The 24,112-nt window shown below is 37.9% G+C and overlaps 1 protein-coding gene across 4 annotated transcripts in view; it reads left to right on the forward strand.

Annotated features, from left to right (window-relative positions):
• ATP8A2 (ATPase phospholipid transporting 8A2) overlaps positions 1 to 24,112 on the forward strand; it is a 726,487-nt gene that overhangs the window by 199,894 nt on the left and 502,481 nt on the right. For all 4 annotated transcript variants that reach the window (XM_066369169.1, XM_066369168.1, XM_066369167.1 and 1 more), the window contains exons 11-16: positions 2,629 to 2,794; positions 7,556 to 7,683; positions 9,658 to 9,735; positions 14,045 to 14,133; positions 16,617 to 16,661; positions 18,940 to 19,015. In XM_066369169.1, the coding sequence (XP_066225266.1) occupies positions 2,629 to 2,794; positions 7,556 to 7,683; positions 9,658 to 9,735; positions 14,045 to 14,133; positions 16,617 to 16,661; positions 18,940 to 19,015 (582 nt within the window). The remainder of the gene's footprint in view (positions 1 to 2,628; positions 2,795 to 7,555; positions 7,684 to 9,657; positions 9,736 to 14,044; positions 14,134 to 16,616; positions 16,662 to 18,939; positions 19,016 to 24,112) is intronic.

Below are 24,112 nucleotides of genomic sequence, written 5' to 3' on the forward strand. Positions count from 1 at the left end.
TCTGGCTCCTGAGTCCATGTTCTAATTAGTACTCTACTGACTGCTTTCTTAGGAGGAAATGAAATGTGTAAAATCCAGGTCAGATACAAGCTTTTACAGAATCTGACATTTTGCCCTGTTTCTATTAAGAACTACATTACTCAGGAGTTGCAGTGCTTTCTAAGAATTTTACAGAACTTATACTGCTAGTTAGAATTTCACATTATAAGCTCATCCTTATAAGTCGCCGTGGTCAGCAGACAGGAATGAATCGGCACAGCTTGACTCTCCACTCCACAAAGCACATGTGTTTTGAGCTCTTGTGTTGCATGAGAGATAACTTTCTCCAATCTTGTTAACTGGCCAGGATTTAACCACAAAAAAAAGATCAGAAGTTCATAAGCTCAGGAGTCATAAAAATGATGTTTATTGTAAACTGTTTTTCTGTCTATGCCTCTAGTGATTGTTTATTAAACATTAAAAGATCCTCTTTAAACAATTGGGATAGGCAGTTTTGGAACTGGTCTCTTGGCTCCTAACCTGAGACCAGAGGTGTTGTATCATCGTCATTGACCTTTAGATGGCATGGATTTTTATTTAGATTTTAGAGGAATTTTTAAAAAGTCTATAAAGAGAAAATAATTAAAAAAAAAATTAAGTGAGAGTCAGGAGGCAGAGAGACAGACTCCTGCATGCACCTCAACTGGGATCAACACGGCAAGCCCCTACCAGGTGATAAGAGCAAATAATTTAAAGAACTAAAATGAAAGGGAGAAAAGAGTATATAAAGGAAAATGCTGTTGTGCAGTTAAGATACTGAATGGACTTAGGTTTTCAAAATTGCCAGTATGACACTTTCCTAACTCCCTACACCAACAGAAAACCATGGCCATTAGTGTAGCATTTCTAGGCTTGGCAATAGAATTTAGATCATTTCAGAGATGTTGTGTGTGTTTTTCAATGGAACTGAGGAATTACCTTCTATCTTGGTTTTATTTTCAAATTGTGACTTGATTTGTATTCTTTTCAGAAGTTTTTTCATCTTAATTCCATTAATGTTCAGATAAATTGAGACTAGTGGAGAGCACTGACTTAGGTTTGGCAACAGGCATCATTTTTATGTCCCAGTAGTACCTTATCAGCTTTCACATCACCAGATCTTTGCAAATCAATGTTGCCTCTAAAAAGATAGGCTCATTGCTCAGGAAAGGAGACCTGCAGACAGAAGCTCCTGCGCCATATCCCTGTCCACTTCCAGTTTTCTGATTTAATCTAGGCTCTGCTCACCTCCAGGAATGGGTTATTACCATTTATTGAATTATTGTATTAGTCTCCTACTGCTGCCATAGCAAATTTCACAATTTTAAGCTTACAGACACAAAGTTGTTACGTTACAGTTGTATGTGTTGGAAGTAAAATATCAGGTGGGTGTCTGCAGGGCAGCATCCCCTCCATACAATACTTGGGGAAACTCTAGAGGAGAGCCTTTCTTGCCTTTCCCAGTCTTCCAGAGGCTGCCCCGATTCCTTGGCTCATGACCATCTTCCTTCATCTTCAAAGCCATCTCTGTGACCATTCTTCTACGGGCACATCTTCTGATCAAGGACCCCTGTGATTAAATCAAGTCCACTCGGATAATCTAAAATAATCTAAGTCAAGGTCCTTAATTTCATTATGCCCACAAAGTCTCTTTTACCATATAAAATAACATATTTATAGAGTCCAGGCATTAGGTTATAGATATGATTATGGGGAGGGGTCATTATTCTTCCCACTACAGTTAGTAGTTAGTAGTCATTTTTAATAAAATGACTTCAGGCTCACAAATGTCTAGTGTAAACTATTCTATTGGATTTTCCACTGTTGAGAGGATATAGTCCCAAATTTTCTGCCTTCTGTGCTTTAATGAATATTTCTAACATCACTTCCCAACACTGGCCTCTGTTCTAGTGGGGCTGGTTCCCCACCAGCAGTGAGAAAACCAGCCCTGCATGTTAGGTTGTCTTTCTGCGTTTGTTTTACCTTCATGTTTGTGTTTTATGATTTGGGACTCCATTCAGGTTTCTTCTGGCCACTAGAGCTTGCCTGACCTTTCCTGCTTGTTTCTTGTTCAGTTTTCTTAATGAATTGTCTATTTCTTTTGATACCTATTGATATTCTGTTTTGCATTATTGATGTATATGTGTTTGTATGTGTACTTTCAAAATCTGTTTCTGTATGTTAATTGTAGAGCTATGTTATTACTTTGAAGATTCTCTCTAGATTTTTTATGATAGAGAATCTTTAAGTTTCTCTTGAATTAGAAACATCCTGATTTCTTTTAATATTGACTTAAATGATTTAGGACCTGTTGATTTCCAAGATAATGCAAGTAGCTAATTTTATGCTAAAATGGAACCAGGAGAAGCACAGGTTGAATCATGTAGAGTTAAAATATGTTCTTTAAAATAGAATGTATCTTCCTTAATCTTTATTTAAAACTAGCTGCTGATTCAGAAATATGGTACACTTTGTAATTTTATTGGTTATTTGGCAAAAATATAGTCTTTTACTTTTTGTTTAATTTGAATGACTTACCTCCTTTTCTCCCCACTCCTTTTCCTCGAGTCTGTTCTGTGACCCTTATTGATTATAAATCCTGTTGTACAGAATTCCACCAAAGCTCCTCTCAAGAGATCAAATGTTGAGAAAGTGACAAATGTGCAGATCCTGGTATTGTTTTGCATACTCTTGGTCATGGCCTTGGTGAGCTCAGCAGGAGCCCTGTACTGGAATGGGTCTCAAGGTGGAAAAAACTGGTACATCAAGAAGATGGGTAAGTGTTGGGGTGAGTTGCTTGTTGAAGTAAGACAAAACATTTTTGGAAAGTCCTTCTAGGCACAGTTTAAGTGTGGTGGCCATGCCATCCTTCTCTACCCTTTGGCCACTCTGAATAATGCCACCCTTTCAAGGAGAATCGAAAGATTAAGAGTCATGTGATGAAGTGAAGATGGACACATTTAGGGATTGTTTTATATTCAAATGATTACATTTAACTATATTTTTTGTTATTTTCTTATTAGTTGCTTTAGAGATTGCATTAATTCACGAGCACATACTTCAGATAAATACCAATTTAATTGCAGTACAACATAGAAAATTTCTTTTAATACAGATCTGTCTCCTCCTCTGCTTTATGCTACTTTTGTCATATATTGATTGCATCTATCTATCTATCTATTACAGTAGTGTTGTAATCATTGATTTATATAATCTTATGCCTTTTAAATAAGCAAAAGGCAAAAGAAGTAAACTTACAGAGTTTTTTTTATATTAACCTACTTCATTTCTTCCTGTGGATTTGAGTCACCAGCTTATGTCATTTCTTTGCTTCAGTAGTTTCATTCTCTCCTCACTCCTTTGTGCTCTCATCTCTATTATGTCTGTATAAAATTTTATAATGAATTTTTTGCAATTAAAAAAAATTCCAAAACAAAGGATAAAATTATGTAATTATGTTGTGTTTTATAAGTACCTATATAATTACCTCTACTGCTACTCTTTGTTTCTTTATGTGGGTTTAATTACTGTGTCATTACCTTTTATCTTGGAGAATTTTCTTTAGTATTTGTTATAAAGCAGTTTAGGTAGTAGCACATTTTTTTCAGTTTTTTTTTTTCCCCTGGCAGTTCTTAATTTCTTTTTTAGAAGGGAAATTTTGCTGATAGAGAATTCTTGTAGGATTCCTGGTTGATATTCTTTTCCTTTCAGTACTTTAAATATGCTATCCCACTGCTTTCTGGCCTCTATTGCACTGATGGGGAGTTAGCTGTGAATCTCACTGACTTTTCCCTTGTATGTGAGTCATTTTTCTATCAGTGCTTTTAAAATTATCTTTGGTTTTTAATAATTTTGAGTTTAGTTTATGAAGTTTCTTGAGATTTTTGGATATGTATATTAATATTTTTCATCAAATTTGGAAAGTTTTCAACTATTATTTTTTTAAATGAAACTGTGGTTTAAATGTAGTGTTGGGACCAACCCACTCTGCCTCTCTGCTCCTCCTACTAATCTCACTGTGGCTTCTTCTTTAAATCCCTCGTTGTAGGAGTACCATTCAGCTAGATTTTAAGTGGTTCTGAATGATGGCTGTTCTGTAGGTTAGTTGAAATTTTGGTGTGGTTGGAGGATTCGAGTACCGTCTTTACCTATGTTGCCATCTTGACCAGAAAATGGATTTTTAATACCTCTGATCCTCGAACAATTTAGTGATTAGGGCTAAAAAAATCCATATGTAACTTTTGACACTGCCAAAACTCAGTTTTCCCTCATATCAATAAGGGATTGGTTCTAGGACCTGCCACAGATACCAAAATCCATGGGAGCTTAAGTCCCCTACATAAAATGGCATGGATCGATGCATACAAATGGCCTTCCACATTCACAGGCTCCCAGCTGTGGATCAAAGACAGTGGTAGGTATTTGTTGAAAAAAATCTGCATAAGTGGACCCACACATTTCAAACTCATACTGGTCAAGGGTCAACTGTACATTCACAGAATTGTGCAGCCCTCACCCCTACCTAAATTTACAACATTTTTGTCTCCTAAGAAAGAAACCCTGTCCTCATTAGTAGTCAGTTCTCTCCTTGTTTTTATTTTTAAGTCTGGACTCCTAGGGTTCTACACAGTTTAGTGTTCAGTGATTGGACACAGGTTATGCTTAAACCCCTTTGTTGTTTGATCTCTGCATGGCTTTTAATGTTTGGGGAATTTAATGTCTGACCCACATTCAGTCACTAGTTCCTAGCTCACAATTACCCTCTTTGGTTCCTCCTGAGCATGTGCAGCCTTGTGCAAGGACATGAACTTCTAGACCTCCGGAGTTGAGAGTGATCTAAGCAAGGTTTCCTTAGCTATCTTTTCCATGGATTTCCATGTTTAATTTCTAGCTAATCTGCTGCCTTGTTTGTTCCTACAGGTATAGTGAGATATTTGTCTTCCCTGATTATTAGCCACTGGAAACTATTGTTTTTGACAATTCCTTGGGCTTGGCTGTTCATACTCTGCTTCAAATAATGTCAACTCCCTCAGGCTGTTCCTGTCCTGTACACCTGCTTCACTCTCTGGTAGCAGCCTGAAACACCCTGGGATGGAGTCCTCATGACTTACCCCAATCGCTCACCTAGAACATATTTAATGCAACATAGATGTTGGGGAGAGGGGAACCTGCTTTTGGATTAAATATCAAAGGCTTCCATTTATCAAAATTGAGTAGATTTTCTTGGATACATACCTTTGAATTTTATATACTCTATTTTTTTATTATTAAGTGAGAGATGGGGAGGCAGAGACAGACTCCCCTATGCACCCCAACCAGGATCCACCTGGCAAGCACCCTACCAAGTGATGCTCTGACTGTTTGGGCTGCTGCTCTGTTGCTCAGCAACTGAGCTATTTTAGCACCTGAGGCAAGGCCATGAAGCCATCCTCACTTCCCGGGGCCCACTTTGCTCATTTGAGCCATGGCTACAGGAGGGGAAGGGGGGGGAGAGAGAGAGAGAGAGAGAGAGAGAGAGAGGGAGAGAGAGAGGGAGGGAGGAGAGAGAGAGAGAGGAGAGGGGTGGAGAAGCAGATGATCACCTTTTTTTTTTTTTTTTCTGAAGCTGGAAACAGGGAGAGACAGTCAGACAGACTCCTGCATGCGCCCGACCGGGATCCACCCGGCACGCCCACCAGAGGCGATGCTCTGCCCACCAGGGGGCGATGCTCTGCCCATCCTGGGCGTCGCCATGTTGCGACCAGAACCACTCTAGCGCCTGAGGCAGAGGCCACAGAGCTATCCCCAGCGCCCGGGCTATCTTTGCTCCAATGGAGCCTTGGCTGTGGGAGGGGAAGAGAGAGACAGAGAGGAAAGCGCGGCGGAGGGGTGGAAAAGCAAATGGGCGCTTCTCCTGTGTGCCCTGGCCGGGAATTGAACGCAAGTCCTCTGCACGCTAGGCCGATGCTCTACCGCTGAGCCAACCGGCCAGGGCTAGATGGTCACTTTTTGACTGGGAATTGAACCTGGAACTTCTACATGCTACGTCAATGCTCTACTGCTGAGCTAACTGGCCAGGGCCTTTACATACTCTTGTTATTGGTTTCCAAGAACTTTAAATGCTTGTTTTTGACACTTTTGTCCAGTTTCATTGTTCATTTTTTGGGAAGGAGATTTGCCAACCTCCTTATACAGCAATTTCAGAAAATAAATAAAACAATGACGAAATTCTTTTAAATGATAAACTTGAATTTAAAAATTTTGGAATTTTTTGGGGGGGATTATTGTTCCTGTCTTTCAATATATTTTAGTTAAACTGATCAAAACACTTTTTTCCTTTTCTTTAAATCTCATGTAGAAAACCCTCACACTTTGAACTTCTAGGAAAACTCTTGTTGCCATTTCACAAATGTGGGAAATGTGACTAGAACTTCAGTTGTAGGTTAGATTCAAATCTCTTGATTTGGCTGTTAAAATTTGGATTAATGTTTTGTGTCTAACTTCAGATGTGAAGTTTGATACTTTGCATATATACATACTTTATTAATAAAAACATGATTTGAGTAAATAAACAACATTGACACTATCTTGGTGTACATGCTTAAAGGAAACTGGTGGTTAAATTGCTCCAATAATATCAGACTCCAGTACTAGCTGCATGATTTACAGTGGAATAATGGTCTTTTTGTCCCACCCAAATGCTCTCTGTCTCATTATTCTGATGGTAATATCTGAGTAGCTCTGGTAAATGCCATTGGCCTTCACATTTATACTGCCACCGTTGAAGTTTTGACTTAGTTCAAAGATCTTTGACCTTTTGATGTACACAGAATTTGTACCTCCCCCCCCCCCCATCCCTTCTCCTGTAAAGCTGGTCCTGAGTGCTTTGGGTCTCTTCTCTTAGGGGTCTTGTTCCATCAAGATATTCCTTCTTTTATCTTCAATAAATGGACTCAAGGCTTCTTGCCTTCCTACCCTTATTCACCTAGTTTACCTATTCACAATTATTTTTTTCCAGTTCTTTGGATTGTCCCAAAGGTACTCATACCATAATGAGTTGCAGACATTTCTTATAACTATTTCAAATGCTTGTCCTTTTTTACATCCTTTTCAGTTACCTGTCTTCTCTCTGTCCTCCAAAACTCGACTAAAGTCTCTATTCTTCTGGATGGTCCTTAGTTGACCATGCCATCCCATAATAAAACAAATCTCCTGTCCTGGTTCCTGCAATGCCCTACGAACATCTCTTTAACAGATGTAACTTGATGTCTTGTCACACTGAGGGACGCACTTGCTTCTGCTTCCTTCCTGCCCCACGACCTCCTACTAGAAGCCAGCTCTTTATTGAAAAGGATTGTGTATTTATAGTCTTTGTATTCACAGTTGGTGCCATGTAGCAGGTGCTCAATAAATATTTTAACTTGACTCTAAATGCATACATAAACTAATACATTCTTTTTGTGTGTGTGAGCATCTTTTAGAAAAGTTTCAAAATAATATGAGAAAACTTCATGGAGATTAAGTAAAGCTATACAGGTGTTCTGGTTTTCTTCCACAGACACGAGCTCAGATAATTTTGGATATAACTTGTTGACGTTCATCATCTTGTACAACAACCTTATTCCCATCAGTCTGCTGGTGACTCTTGAGGTTGTGAAATACATTCAAGCCCTTTTTATAAACTGGGTGAGTATCACAGCAGACTTTAAAAGTTCAGCTACTGCAGAAATGTCAACCACAATTTTCTAATGTTCTCTTAGAGCCTTAGTCATTTAATTGAGTGCCCAGAAAAAGAATAATGTAGTTAATTTTTTTTAAGTGAGAGGAGGGGAAATAGAGAGAGAGAGACTCTTGCATGTGTCCCAACTGGTATCCACCTGGCAACCCCGGTCTGGGGCCAAATGCTTAAATCAACAAAGCTATCCTCAGTGCCCAGGGCCAATACTGAACCAATTGAGTCACTGGTTGTGAGAAGGGAAGAGAGAAAGAAGGGGGAAGAGGGAGGGGGAATGAGGCAGATGGTCACTTCTCATGTGTGCTGTGACTAGGGATCATCTATATGCTGGGATGGCCGTATGCGAGGTGCACGCTCTATCCACTGAGCCAATTAGCCTGGGCCATAGTTAATTTATGATTTGGTCTGGAAGGTAGAGGGCCAGAGAACTGGCCAGGTATCTCTGGTGAAGTTGTCCCTGAGCCAGTGATAGCACTGACCAGTTACCTAACATCTTAGCTCTCTGTTCTATGAAATGGGGTAAGGGACAGTTGTTTCTATTCAAGGGGTTTTTGTGAGGATTAAATGAAAAAATGGAGGCAGAATGCTTAACAGATGCTTGTCTTTTGGTGAGTGGGGATGAAGTGAAACAGTTATATCTATTTATATATAAACAGATATAACTTCTGTTTATGCTTTTGAAGTTTAATGAGTGCTGAAAAAAGGCCTCTTGCATGTGTCTGTATCAGCATTTATTATATATCAAAATTTGTGGTGACAGTAAACTTGTTTTTAATTGTTAAGGGTGGAAGTGGAATCTTTAAGGAACTGTCATTGTCATTAAACACTTTAATTCAGCAGCATGTATATGTAGACCAGGTGTTTGCATGTATATTTTTTATTATTTTCAAATATTTAAAAATTTTACTGAATTTATTGTAGTACAATTCTATAATATATCATTTGTAAATTGCATTGTGTGTTCACCAGCCCAAGTCAAGTCTCCTTCTGTCAGCAGATATTTAAAAAGGATAAAGGACATCATGTACATTTTTATTTGGTCTTCATAACAATCCTGTGAATTAGGTATTAGCTGAACTCAGAAATGTGAGTTAGTTGAGGTCATGAAATGCTCGCCTTGAAATAAAATCTTCTGTATATAAATATCATGTCTTCTCCCTGTAGCACAGTGTTTCTCTTTACTAATTACTGCTGTATTTTTACCCCAAAGTATTATTTAAAATTTTTTTAAAAGATTTTATTTATTCATTTTAGAGAGAAGAGAGAGAAAGAGAGAGAGAGAGAGAGAGAGAGAGAGAGAGGAGAAGGAGGGAGGAGCAGGAAGCATCAACTCCCATATGTGCCTTAACTGGGCAAGCCCAGGGTTTCAAACCAGTGATCTTAGCATTCCAGGTCGACGCTTTATCCACTGTGCCACCACAGGTTGGGCTACCCCAAAATTAAAAAGCAGCACTCACAGTATCTATTTTTTTTTTTTTTTTTTTTTTGCATTTTTTCCGAAGCTGGAAACGGGGAGGCAGTCTGACAGACTCCCGCATGTGCCCGACCGGGATCCACCCGGCATGCCCACCAGGGGGCGATGCTCTGCCCATCTGGGGCGTCGCTCTGTTGTATCCAGAGCCATCCTAGCACCTGAGGCAGAGGCCATAGAGCCATCCTCAGCGCCCAGGCCATCTTTGCTCCAATGGAGCCTCGACTGTGGGAGGGGAAGAGAGAGACAGAGAGGAAGGAGAGGGGGAGGGGTGAAGAAGCAGATGGACGCTTCTCCTGTGTGCCCTGGCCGGGAATTGAACCCAGGACTCCTGCACGCCAGGCCGACACTCTACCACTGAGCCAACCGGACAGGGCCCACAGTATCTATTTTTAATATAGACAAAGGATTAATAGTGTATATTTTCTGAAGCTCCTCCTCTTCTCTTTCTCAGGACACAGATATGTATTATCTTGGAAATGATACTCCTGCCATGGCCAGGACATCAAACCTTAATGAAGAGCTTGGTCAGGTGAGAACCTCTTTGGGAACTTGATGGTGCATGAGGGAAGACTCATGTTAGAAGTGTGGAGAGATTTTTGCAAAAATACTTGTGTATGAATGTGATTTTGACATCTGAAGAGCTATATAGTACTTGAAAGTATTATTAAGTATAAATGTTAATCAGTTTTGAATTGCATTTTGAGGTATAGATATGTCTTATCACTTAGGTGGTACCTGCAAAAAATCTAGTACACAAATACAGTACAATACTTTTTGGATTCTTAAAATTGTTTGTCAGGAGCAAGTGGCAGGGAAAGCAAGGATTAGGACACTCAGATGTTGTTTGTTTAACCCTGCAAAACATGTGGGGACTGACCAGATTTTGTTTCTGAAATATTTCAGGGAACCAGTGTCATTTTCACCATTCCCCCATCCCTCTCCAACCTGAATTACTTTACTGAGTTGTGCTTTGTGTTATATTTTCCTCTTATGTTGAAATTACTACAATAGCCTCTTTCAAATGTGTAGCAATTAAAATTTATAATTTCAAATTTATAAAATGCCCTGGCTGGTAGGCTCAGCGGTAGAGCGTCAGCCTGGCATGTGGAAGTCCTGGGTTCGATTCCCGGCCAGGGCACACAGGAGAAGCACCCATCTGCTTCTCCACCCTTCTCTCTCTCCTTCCTCTCTGTCTCTCTCTTCCCCTCCCGCAGTCAAGGCTCCATTGGAGCAAAGTTGGCCCCAGGTGCTGAGGACAGCTCCATGGCCTCCGCCTCAGGCATTAGAATGGCTCTGGTTGGAACGGAGCAACGCCCCAGATGGGCAGAGCATCGCCCCCTGGTGGGCATGCCAGGTGGATCCCGGTCAGGTGCATATGGAAGTCTGTCTCTCTGCCTCTCTGCTTCTCACTTCAGAAAAATACAAAAAAAAAAAAATTATATAACTTATTTAAACCTCCCAAATACCCTGTGAAGGCAGTGCTTTATATATCAGGCTAAGTTTGTCTCCTCTTTGAATCCTTCTCCAGTTTTCCAGGTAAAGTTGATTTATTTCTTTTCCATATCCCCAAACAGTCTTTCCAAACATAAATACAATAATAAAATAAATAAAATAAAAGACATGACAGTGGTGTTTCCCTTTTGAGATTTTGAAATCCATCTAAGGGTATGGATGTGCTGGAAACAAAGTCTTTGTTGTTGTTGTTTTCATTTTAGAGGAGAGAGAAGGGGGAGGAGCAGGAAGCATCAACTCCCATATGTGCCTTGACCAGGCAAGCCCAAGGTTTCGAACCGGCGACCTCAGTGTTCCAGGTTGACACTTTATCCACTGCACCACCACAGGGCAGGCCAAAGTCTTTGTTTGTTTGCACAGTACTTAGGATATTATTGTTCTCAGGTGCCATTGAACTGGATCTGAACAACTGAAAGATTGAAAGTGCGCACCCAGTATAAAATTATTCATCTTAATTGGGTATATAGGGATGTTTGTATGGGAAAGTAATTTTCTTATTTTTCAATTATAGTTGACATTTAGTATTATATTATTTCTGGTGTACAAATAGCCATTAGACATTTTATAACTTACGAAGTGATCACCCTGCTAAGTCTAGTACCCATCTGACACCACACAGTTATTTCAATATATTGACTATATTCCCTATGCTGTACTTTATACCTCCCTGTGACTATTTTTATAACTGCCAATTTGTACTTTTTAATTTCTTTACCTTTTTTACCTATCCACGTACCTGACCTCCCACCTGGTGACCATCAGTTTATTCTCTGTGTCTATGAGTTTGTTTCTGTTTTGTTTGTTCATTTATTTTATGTTTTAGAATCTAAATGGTAATGGTCTTTCTGTCTCTGAGTAATTTCATTTTGCATAATAACCTCTAGGTTCATTCCTGCTGTCACAAATGAAAAATTCCCATTTTTTTTATGACCAGGTAATATTACATTGTATATGTGTACCATTTCTTTTTTATCCATTTGTCTATTGATAGACACTTAGGTTGCTTTCAGATCTTGGCTGTTGTAAAGAATGCTAAATAAACCTTGGGGTACATATATGTTTTCAAATTAGTTTTAGATTTCTTCAGATAAATACCCAAGTGGAATTGCATGGGGAAGTAGTTTTGAGTTGGATAACTTAAAATTCAGTAGGCAGAATGATAGTAAATCTTAATAATTTATTACAAATTTTTTATTTTTTTAATATTTTTATTTAATCTTTTAATTTTTAAATACAAGACCAAAATACTTCATTAGAAGGCTGATTTTTTTAATATTAGCTTTTTAATTTTTTTAGTGAGAAGAGGGGAGGCAGAGAGACAGACTCCTGCATGCACCCCAACTGGGATCCACCTGGCAAGCTCACTAGGGGGCGATGCTCTGCCCATCTGGGGCCCTTGCTCCACATATTTTTACCGCCTGATGCAGAGGCCACAGAGCCATCCTCAGCACCCAAGGCCAACTCGCTTGAACCAATTGAACCGTGGTTGTGGGAGGGGATGAGAGAGAAAGAAAAAGAGAGAAAGAGAGAGAAGGGGGAGAGGTGGTGAAGCTGATGGTCGCTTTTCCTGTATGCCCTGATGGGGAATAGAACCTGGGATATCCACACATAGGCTGACGCTCTACCACTGAGCCAGGGCAGAAAGCTTATTCTACTGAATTTTTTTATACCTCTAGACTTACTGCATATAAAACTTACATAAAAATTTATTACAGTGGCCTGACCAGGCAATGACGCAGTGGATAGAGCGTCAGACTGGGATGCAGAAGGACCCAGGTTCGAGACCCCGAGATCGCCAGCTTGAGCGTGGGCTCATCTGGTTTGAGCAAAAGCTCACTAGCTTGGACCCAAGGTCGCTGGCTCCAGCTAGGGGTTACTCAGTCTGCTGAAGGCCTGTGGTCAAGGCACATATGAGAAAGCAATCAATGAACAACTAAGGAGTCACAACGCTCAACGAAAAACTAATGATTGATGCTTCTCATCTCTTCATTCCTGCTTGTCTGTCCTGTCTCTGCCTCTCTCTCTGTAAAAAAAAAAATTATAGTTAAGATATTAATTACCCATAGTATACTAATTTTATATTTCTATGTAATATTTGACTTTTTAGGAGCATGAATCATTTTTCTTGAAAACAGTCTTTCTTAAAGGCTCTTTGATTGCTTTTAAAAGTAATTACATTGTATAATTAAGAAAAAGTACCAAGTAAAATTCATGTTATTGATCTCTCTTTTATAAAACAGGAAGACATGGGTTTCTTCTGGGGTTCGTGGAGTACATCTAGCATCTAGCAACAGTTATGATCCCTTTTTAGAAAACCACTGAGAAACTGGGAGTTTTCCTAGAGACATTCCTATTAATTACTCACCCTTTGCCAAACCATACTATAATTTCCCAGAATGTTGCACATAGAATGATGTTACATATCTTCTGGCCAGACCCTTTTTTTCATAGATGTGCCAACTGAAGCCAAGAAGGATGAGGTGACTTTTCCGGAGTGTACATGACTAGTTAGTATCCAGAGCCTGAACTGCACTGTCTCCTCCTGAGTTTGTTTCCCTCACCCCTGTCACTTTACCCACCTGGGAAGACATAATTCTCACAGCACATGTGCATTTTGGGGATTATCCATTTTGCAGACACTTACGTGAAAATGGTGGGCTTGTGGGCCTTCTCCTGACATTTCTTTATACCTTTGTGTATTGAGAGTTTAATGTATTAAGTCTCTAAAACTTTGTATCTTGGAAAGTTATATACTCAATTGCAGTTCCATCTTGCCTTCATGTAATCTCAAGAGTGAAAGTGATTGAGAGGTGTGGTGTTTGTTCTGCACTGTTTCAGGATATGCTTTTATAATCCAGATGGGAGATAGAGTCTTAAAAAGAAATGCTTTGAGGTAGCCAATATCTGAGCCTGTAGTCTTGACATACTGGACATTAGAAGAGAATACTGTATGAAATCATGGGAATGTTTTGAAGAATGATACATGTCCTTGTAGCAGGACTTAGTGCTTATGATTATAGGTCTAAAATGGCTCCAGAACTGTTACTGAGACTCATTTGCAGATTTCCATACAATTGGACTCTAAAATTGGTTATTGAAAAGGGTTTTTAGTGGGCTAAGCATTAAAATATATTAATTTAATAATGATAATGTATAATTACAATTAATATATATAATATCTATGCAATTCTAAAATATATATTGCTTGATTTAAGGAAATTTTACCTTTTAAAATATATATAGATTTTGAAAAACAGAGTATTTATTGGTTTTTGTATCTTATTACATTCTTGATGTATGTGTGTTTCTCTTATGCTTTTATTTAGGTTAAATACCTGTTTTCTGACAAAACTGGAACTCTTACATGCAATATCATGAACTTCAAGAAGTGCAGCATTGCTGGAGTAACCTATGGGTAAAAGTGTTTATCACTTACTGAAAGTTTGGTTTGTATTTTTCCAACAAAATAAGTTTATTTTATCTGCTTAATCAAATACTTTCTGTTATCTTGAAGGGATACTCATAAGGTTTTGGTGCCAAATCCAAAAATTCATTGCCAAGTCTAATGTCAAGGGGCTAACCATCTGTTTTTTTCTAGGAGTTTTATGGGCTCAGGTCTTATGTTCATGTCTTTAATCCACTATGCATTAATTTTTGTATATGGCATAAGATAGGTGTCCAATTTTATTCTTTTAAATGTGGCTGTCAACTTTATTAACACCATTTATTGAAGAGACTGTCCTTTCCCTATTGTTTATTTTTGGCTCCTTTGTAATAAGTGAATTGAACATATATGCATGGGTGTATTTCTGGGTCTCTATTCTGTTTCACTGATATGTGTCTGTTTTTATTTTGACATCATACTGCTTTGATTACTATAGCTTTGCAATATAGTTTGAAATCAGATAGCATGATGCCTCCAGCTTTGTTCTTCTTTCCCAACATTGGTTTGGCAATTTGATTCTTGTGGTTTCATACATGTTAGGATTGTTTGTTCTATTTTTGTGAAAAATGCCATTGATATTTTTAATAGGGATTGCATTGAATCTGTAGATTGCTTCAGGTAATATGGACCATTTTAGCAATATGCATTCTTTATATCCCTAAGCATGGACTCTCTTTCTATTTATTTATGCCTTCTTCAATTTTCTTCATTAATATCTTATGGTTATCAGTGTATAGGTCTTTTACCACCTTGGTTAAATTTATTTCTAGGTATTTTACTTTTTTTTGATACAATTTTAAATGTGATTTTTTCTTAATATTTCTTTCTCATAGTTCATTATTAATGTATAGAAACACAATGGCTTTTTGTATTTGATTTTGTGTCCTGCAACTGTACTGAATTGGTTATTAGTTCTAACAGTGTTTTTGATGATGTTTTTAGGATATTAAATATTTATCATATTACCTGAAAATAGAATTATACTTCTTTTCTGATTTAGATACCTCTTACTATTTTTCTTGCCTGTGCAATGTTTAATAAAAGTAGCAAAGTGGATATTCTGTCTTGTTCCTGATCTTAGTGAAAAAAAGTTTTCAGTGTTTACCACTGAGTATGATGTTAGATGTGCGTTTATCATGTATGGCCTTTATTATATTGAGGTATGAGCCCTCTCTGCCAACTTTGCTGAGAGTTTTTAATCATAAATGAAGTTGAATTTTGTCAAATACTTTTTCTGCATTTATTAAGATAGTCATATGATTTTTATCTTTCATTTGTTATTATGGTATATCCCATCGATTGATTTGCGGATGTTGAACCATCTTGCATCCCTGGAATAAAGTTTACTTGACTATGATGTATGATCATTTTAATATATTATTGAATTTGATTTGTTGATATTTTGTTAAAGATTTTTTGTTAAGAATCTATGCTCACTAAGGATATTGGCCTTGATTTTCTTTTCTTATGGTATCCTTGTCTGGTTTTGGGATCTGGATAATGCTGGCCTCATAGAATGAGTTTGGAAGTGTTCTCTCCTTTTATGCTTATGAAAGAGTTTGAGAAGGATTGGTATTCATTTTTCTTTGAATGTTTGTGAAAATTCACCAGTGAAGCTGTGTGGTCCAGAACTTTTGTTTGTTGAGAAGTTTTTTGATTATTGATTTAATTTCCTTGCTAGTTAATGGTTCAGATTGTCCATTTCTTCATGATTTAGTCTTGGTAAGTTGTTTTATCCATTTTTTCCCCTAGGTTGTCCAATTTGTTGGTATACAGTTGTTCATAGTAGTCTCTTATTCTTTGTGTTTGTGTGTAATCAGTCGTAATTTCTGATTTGGATACCCCCCTTTTTATTCTTGGTGTGTTTAACAAAAGATTTGCCCATTCTTTTTATATAAACGGCTCTTAGTTTTTTATTGATCTTTTCTATTGTATTTTTAGTCTCTTTCATTTATTTCCTCTCTGATCTTTGTCATTTCTTTCCTTCTACTCTTTGGGCTTTGTTCTTTTTCTAATTCTTTGATGAGTAAAGTTATGTTGTTTTTTTTTGTTTCTTGATGCGAACTTCCCTCTTAGAATTACTTTTGCTGCATCCCATAAGTTTTGCTATGTTTCCATTTCCTTTTGTCTCAAGGTATTTTTTTATTTTTCTTTTAATTTCTTTTTTAAACCATTGATTATTCAGTAGTGTTATTGTTTAATCTTCACATATTTCTGAGTTTTCCAGTTTTCTTCTTTTAATATCTAGTTTCTTACCATTATAATTGAAAAAGATGCTTGATATGATTTCAGTCTTCTTACATTTATTAAGACTTATTTTATGGCCTAACATGTGGTCTATTTTGGAGAATGTTCCATGTGTGAATGCCTATCATTTAATCACGGTTTTGTGACCTCTCTCTCTTTCTCTCTCTTTCTTTCTCTGTCTCTTTTTCTTTCTCTCTTTCTGGCAGTCATTTTCCAGAACTGACAAGGGAGCCATCCTCCGATGATTTCTGGTATGTAGATTCTAGCACATTCTGACATTTTAGTGGGGAAGGCTATGGAACAATTTTATATTGTCATGTCTCACCTAAATATTTTGTGATTTAAAGTTGCATATATTTTATTTCAAGAGAGAGCCAGAATAACATAGTGAGCCCTTGGTCTAATACTTCCCATTCACTTTCTTAGGATAGTATCTTCAAGGTTGTAGTATACATGTTATGTAGGAAGTATCAGAATGTTATTCCTTTTAAAGGCTGAGTAATGTTTCTTTGCATTTACATACCACGTTTTGTTTATCCGTTTATCTGTTGAGGGTATTTGGGGCATCTCCCCCTTTTGGCTAATGTGAATAATGCTGTCATGAACATGGGTGACAGTGAGTCTCTGCTTTCAGTGCTTTTGGGTATGTACATAAAAGTGGAATTGCTGGGTCATGTGCTTATTCTATGTTTAACTTTTTGAACTACCAAACTGGTTTGCATAGTAGATGTACCAATTTATTTCCTGCCTATAATGCACCATTTTTTTACATCCTTGAACCATTTATTAGTTAATAAAGTAATTTAAAAACTAATAACCATCCCGGTGGGTATAAAGGGGTATCTCATTGTGGTATTTTTTTTTTTTGTATTTTTCTGAAGCTGGAAATGGGGAGAGATAGTCAGACAGACTCCCGCATGCGCCCGACCGGGATCCACCTGGCACGCCCACCAGGGGCGACGCTCTGCCCACCAGGGGGCCATGCTCTGCCCCTCCGGGGCGTCACTCTGCCGCGACCAGAGCCACTCTAGCACCTGGGGCAGAGGCCAAGGAGCCATCCCCAGCGCCCGGGCCATCTTTGCTCCAATGGAGCCTTGGCTGTGGGAGGGGAAGAGAGAGACAGAGAGGAAGGAGAGGGGGAGGAGTGGAGAAGCAAATGGGCGCTTCTCCTATGTGCCCTGGCCGGGAATTGAACCCAGGTCTCCCGCACGCCAGGCTGACGCTCTACTGCTGAGCCAACTGGCCAGGGCCCTCATTGTGGTATTGATTTGCATTTCCCTTAAGACTACTGATGTTGTCTGCTCATGTTTTAAGATTTATGCACTAACAAAACTGATGAGTAGGGTTGTGTGTATAGGGGCAGTGTGGTTGACAACTAACTGGCTTTCCTGTGGGATGATCAACCAGGACCTACTCTTTTATTAGAGGATCCCTAGATGTCAGTGTCTATGGGTCTTCCTTGTGAGCTGATCAGTCTTCTTATGAGAAGAACTCTTCTTCTTCCTTTTTTTTTTTGCCAAGGGTTGTAATGTGGCTGCAGTTGTTATGGGAGCTGGTGATAGTACCTCTCAGCATATATAGGATTTCACTTAAAACTCTTGTCTTGGGAGGATACCCTACCCTACTTGCCCATGTGCCCCATGTTTCTGAGTCTAGGGCTACTCTGGTTTAACCTCTCTAAAGGATAAACCTTCCATTTCTCTTTGAGTGCAGAAGGTTCAATTGCCTGGCTGCATGGATGAGGGGAGGGTTCTTGCAGGCTGACCCTTCCTTAGCTGCCTTTGGAGCCTGGCCTGTTTTCCACCTTCCCTTTATCTCACAGGGACCATATGCTGCCATTTCCTTAGCTTTCACAAGGTTTTGCAGGGGGTGTCAGATTGCATTAGGAGCTTCCCTTTGCAAGCTGTTGGTTTCTGTTTTCTCTGCTGTACTAAACTCAGACACCTATTCAGAGTTCAGACTGACACCAGCTGTGCTGTTTTTTGTTCTTCCATTGTCTTTGTCCTGAAGAAGGAGTTTCAGGAGGGAATAGAGATACATGAATATAATTAACACATCACATTTTCTTCAGTGGGATAAGATATAGCTATAATATCAAGTTTTCTTGTAATTCTTTGCCTCCTTATTTCTCCTATATCCAAGTCCTATCCATAAATGGTTGCATAGATACAATGCAATAATTCCTCATATTTTTCCTGTGTTGAACAGGCATTCTTAGAAGATTTTCCTGGTCAAAGTTATACAGAGGCCAACTAAAATGACAAAGTCAAGGATTGATCCTTGCCTCTCTTTCTTCTCCTTATAGCTATGTTGTTGTTTATAAAAACTTATAAAATATTTTGCAATAATGTTAAAAATTTTCTGTTTTGAGATTTGAAATAATATGTAGTATTCCAAACCTTTAAGAATTTAATATAAATTTATATTTCTTTTAGATATGGTTCTTCTTGTAGACATATTCTCACTGACTTTGAATTATCTGAAAGGAGCGCTTGAACTGAATAAATATTTTCTGTTTTTTTTTTACAGCCGGATGCCTTGTCCTCCTAGTGATTCATGTGACTTTGATGATCCTAGGCTCTTGAAGAACATAGAGGATTGTCATGTAAGGCCACCGTTTTGCTTCTAGGATGTTAAATAGCTTATGTGTACTTTTATTTATGTATATGGGTAGTGTCTTAAAAGTCACAATTTTGGAGCCTAGGGAAGAGATGCAGTCTCACATTGATGATGTAACATCAATTAAGATTACTTCTGGGAAGTAGTCTTAAACAAATGCTTTGTGGTTAATACTTTTTACAAGTCATTGTAAAGCTGAGTTAAATATATGTGGTAGAATTATAAAGTAGCACACCAAAGTTAAAACAAGTCTTATTGTAGAATTCTCTAACATTTCATATTTCCTTTGCTTTATCAATTAGGTTTCTACAGTACTCTTTCTTCACAGTTGTGAGTCTACAAGCTCATGTATTTTGAAAAGTAATTGCAATATACTTTGACTAGGATCGTTTAGGAAACAAAAGAAAGATATAATAACATGTAGCAGTTATAATATACTACTACTTTGTGTCAGACATTTGACATGTATTTCCTTTAGCACTGAAGTCACCTCAGAGAGATAATAGGAAGTTGCATAGAAGGATTGACTCGGTCCCAGGCTACACAGAGGACGCTACTGAAGTCCATGTTCTGCATTACGGTCTTCAGTGCAATCCTTTCTTGAATTTAGAGCTTAGTGGTGTATCCAGCTTCTAGACTAGAGGTTTTTCAAGCAGAAGGATGCGTTTCAAAAGAAGCTTCGTTGGAGGATCGTAGTTTTAATCAAGGATGTCAGAAATGGGTGCACTATGGGACCTGCTTTCTGAAAGTGGACTCAGTTATTCTCAAACTGTGTTTAGGTTGAAGGCAGTAATGAATGTGGTTGACCAAATGTCTGTTCAAGTTGGGATGGTGAATGGGAAAGGAGAAAGTGAAAAGTGACAGAGGCTTAGGAAACTGTCTAGTTTCACAGGGTTTGTTTTTCTTGCATAGTTCAGAGGGCAAAATACCACGAGAGATTAGCGTAGCATACTGAGTACTGTGGAACTGCAGTGTTGGCTTTGGAAGATTAGCTAACTATTGGATCCCTGTTTAAATGAGAGACTCTCATTCACTCAGCAAACAGTTTAAGGGCCTAATTTATATCAAAAAACTTTCCTAGGTACTAGGTGAAGAGATGAATAAAACACTACCCAAGGCATTTCTATTACTTGGGGAATCAGACTTGTCACATCAAAGCCGTTGTGTACTTTTGCATCATAGGGCTAGGTATGATGTGACTCCTTGAAAAAATGATTTTGTGATTTTGTTTTGTGTAGACAGAGGAGTTTGATCTCTTCGGTGGGTGTTACGGCTACTGTGACTGTTGAAATGTGGATAATGTGGCCACTCATACTGAATAGTGTTTGCATAGACCTAAATGTGGGCTGGTATGGAAACCTTGTGACCAGGAGCAAATCTTTATTTGAAGCAGAGATACTTGGGAGATCCCCTGTACCTGGTGTTGTGATCCTAATATTTGAAATCTTTAAATACTTTGCTCAGTTCATTTATGTACACTAACAAATGTTTTTCTCTGAAGCTGAACCCACATTAACGTGTCCTGGGTTTCTAGGCGTTTTTGATCATTGATCACGTGCTCTTATGTCTATCCTCTCTTGACATTTGAAAGGAGACTGAGCATGGATTAGGATCTTCTAATGAGCCTTTTTTATCCTATGGTTCATGCATGCATTTTAGAAGAAAATCTCACTCTTAGAGAAGTTAGTGAATTTCTTTTTTCTTCCTTGCTTTACTCTTCATCTTTGACTCTCCTGGGCCAAATTTTCTTTTCCAGTAGGAAGGCCAGTGAGAGCAGGGGTAGTTGTAGCCCTTATGAAGAGGAAGCCCTGACCTAGGAAGGTTATCATAAGCATCAGTGAAAACATGGGGACTTTGCAGTTCATTAAATGTTTAATGAGGCCATGAGTTGAGGCATTTCCTTTCTATTTTTAAATAAAAGCCTACTTGTCTATATTTAACTTTTTTTTTTTTAGTGAGAGAGAGAGACAGACAGACACACAGACAGACAGGAAGGGAGAGAGATGAGAAGTGTCAACTCATAGTTGTATCACTTTAGTTGTTCATTGGTTGCTTCTCATACTTGCATTGATGGTGTGGGGGGAGGACACAAGCCAAGCCAGTGACCCCTTGCTCAAGCCAGCCACCTTCGGCTCAAACCAGCAAACTGGGGTTTTGAACATGGGCCCTCAGCATCCCAGATCAACGCTTTACTTACTGTACCACCACCAGTCAGGCAATATTTAACATTTATAAAAGCGTTCCAGGACCCTTGAATCCTTCTGAGGCGTTCTTCATCTTGGTTACTGCATTAGTTAAGCCCTTTTACCTTTAACATCTAGCTCCATTTAAATGATGAAGACTGTAGGCTCCAATATTTTTCTTTGGAAAGGCATGAGATTGAATTGAATGTGCCCAATGGATGTTTTTAAACATTTTTAAAATTGTATTTTTAATTACAGTTTATAGTCAGTACTATTTTATATTAGTTTCAGGTGTACAGTAGAGTCCATTAGATCACTTGGTTATTTTGACAAAATATAGTTGAGATAAGGGAAGAAGCATTTTAAGATTTTAGCCTGTAGATATCTCACATTCTTATCTCAGTTCTCTTGGGAGCATTGACTAAAATTAAAGCATTTGTGCCAAGAAAACTCCCACTTTCTGCCCAACGGAGTACTTTATGTGCTACAGAATTTCTGTTTTTCCTGGGTCATCATTTTTGATTTTCTGGGTTTTTTTTCAGGATTGTGTTTTAAGCTTTGTAGGGGCTGATAGCCAAGATAGAATTTGCCTCTTACAGAATCAACTCTAGGAACAATTCATGTGGTCCCTTAATTATATCTCTAACCAGTGTGACATTCTATTTGTAAGGTAATTTGCCAAGTAAGAAAACAACTATATTTTGAATTATTGTGCCTAGGACTTTTGAGTTTGTGTTGTGAAAAATTATTTTTATGTGTATATTATGTATTTCCTTTATATTGAATAGCTGCACGTTGGATTGCAATACAATTTTAGACATGTATGTTTTTTTTCTATTTTTTACATTCATCAAATAAATTATTCAATTTCAATATGAATATAAAATATTCATATTCATTTCTAGATATATAAAGCATTTTGTGAAGACTAAAATCTATTAACTGAAGGACAAGTATTGTATGATTATGATTATATGTGGTACCTAGAATAGAGACAGAGCAAAATAGAGGTTGCTAGGGGTTGGGAGAAGGAAGGATGGGAGATATTATTTGATGGGGACAGTGTTTCTTGGAAAGATGAAAAAGTTTTGGGTATAGATAGTGGTGAAAGATATGCAGCATTGTGAATGTATTTAATGCCGCTGAATTTTACACTTAGAGATGGCTAAAATGTTAGATATTATATGTATAGAGTCCCACAATTTCTTTTAACTTGTTAAAAGATGTGTATTTATGTATATATACACACATGGCTGCATACATTCTCCAATAAACAATCAGTTTTTTGAAGTTATAAGTTGTTTTTATTCTTAGAAGTAGGTGAAAAAAATAGTTTATTTTCAAACATGGAGCACTTGTCTAAATATATCATAAACATCTTATCCATAGGCTTTTTTTATTATAATTTTATTTTTTTAATGGGGCGACATCAATAAATCAGGATACATATATTCAAAAATCAACAAGTCCAGGTTATCTTGTCTTTCAATTATGTTGCATACCCATCACCCAAAGTCAGATTGTCCTTTGTCACCTTCTATCTAGTTTTCTTTGTGCCCCTCCCCCTTTCCCTCTCCCTCCCCCCCCCCCCCAACCACCACACTCTTATCAATGTCTCTTAGTTTCACTTTTATGTCCCACCTACGTATGGAATAATGCAGTTCCTGGTTTTTTAGTATTCCATAGTGTATATGTGCCACATCTTCTTTATCCAGTCATCTATTGATGGGCTTTTTGGTGGGTGTTTCCATGTCCTGGCCACTGTGAACAATGCTGCAATGAACATGGGGCTGCATGTGTCTTTATGTATCAATGTTTCTGAGTTTTGGGGGTATATACCCAGTAGAGGGATTGCTGGGTCATAAGGTAGTTCTATTTTCAGTTTTTTGAGGAACCACCATACTTTCTTCCATAATGGTTGTACTACTTTACATTCCCACCAACAGTGTATGAGGGTTCCTTTTTCTCCACAGCCTCTCCAACATTTGCTATTACCTGTCTTGTTAATAATAGCTAATCTAACAGGTGTGAGGTGGTATCTCATTGCAGTTTTGATTTGCATTTCTCTAATAACTAAAGAAGATGAGCATCTTTTCATATATCTGTTGGCCATTTGTACTTCCTCCTGGGAGAAGTGTCTGTTCATATGTCCTCTTCCCATTTTTTTATTGGATTGTTTGTTTGTTCGTTGTTGAGTTTTATGAGTTCTTTGTATATTTTGGATATTAGGCCCTTATCTGAGCTGTTGTTTGAAAATATCATTTCCCATTTAGTTGGTTTTCTGTTTATTTTGTTATCAGTTTCTATTGCTGAGCAAAAACTTCTTAGTCTGATGGAGTCCCATTCATTAATTTTTGCCTTCACTTCTCTTGCCATTGGAGTCAAATTCATAAAATGCTCTTTAAAACCCAGGTCCATGAGTTGAGTACCTATGTCTTCTTCTATGTACTTTATTGTTTCAGGTCTTATGTTTAGATCCTTGATCCATTTTGAGTTAATTTTAGTACAAGGGGACAAACTGTAATCCAGTTTCATTCTTTTGCATGTGGCTTTCCAGTTTTCCCAGCACCATTTACTGAAGAGGCTTTCTTTTCTCCATTGTATGTTCTTGGCCCCTTTATCAAAAATTATTTGACTATATATATGTGGTTTTATTTCTGGACTTTCTATTCTGTTCCATTGGTCTGAGTGTCTATTTTTCTGCCAATACCATGCTGTTTTGATTGTCGTGGCCCTATAATAGAGTTTGAAGTCAGGTATTGAAATGCCCCCAGCTTCATTCTTTTTCTTTAGGATTGCTTTGGCTATTCGGGGTTTTTTATAGTTCCATATAAATCTGATGATTTTTTTCTCTATTTCTTTAAAAAATGTCATTGGAATTTTGATGGCAATTGCATTAA

Source organism: Saccopteryx leptura, chromosome 2, assembly GCF_036850995.1.
Source record: "Saccopteryx leptura isolate mSacLep1 chromosome 2, mSacLep1_pri_phased_curated, whole genome shotgun sequence".
NCBI lineage: Eukaryota > Metazoa > Chordata > Mammalia > Chiroptera > Emballonuridae > Saccopteryx > Saccopteryx leptura.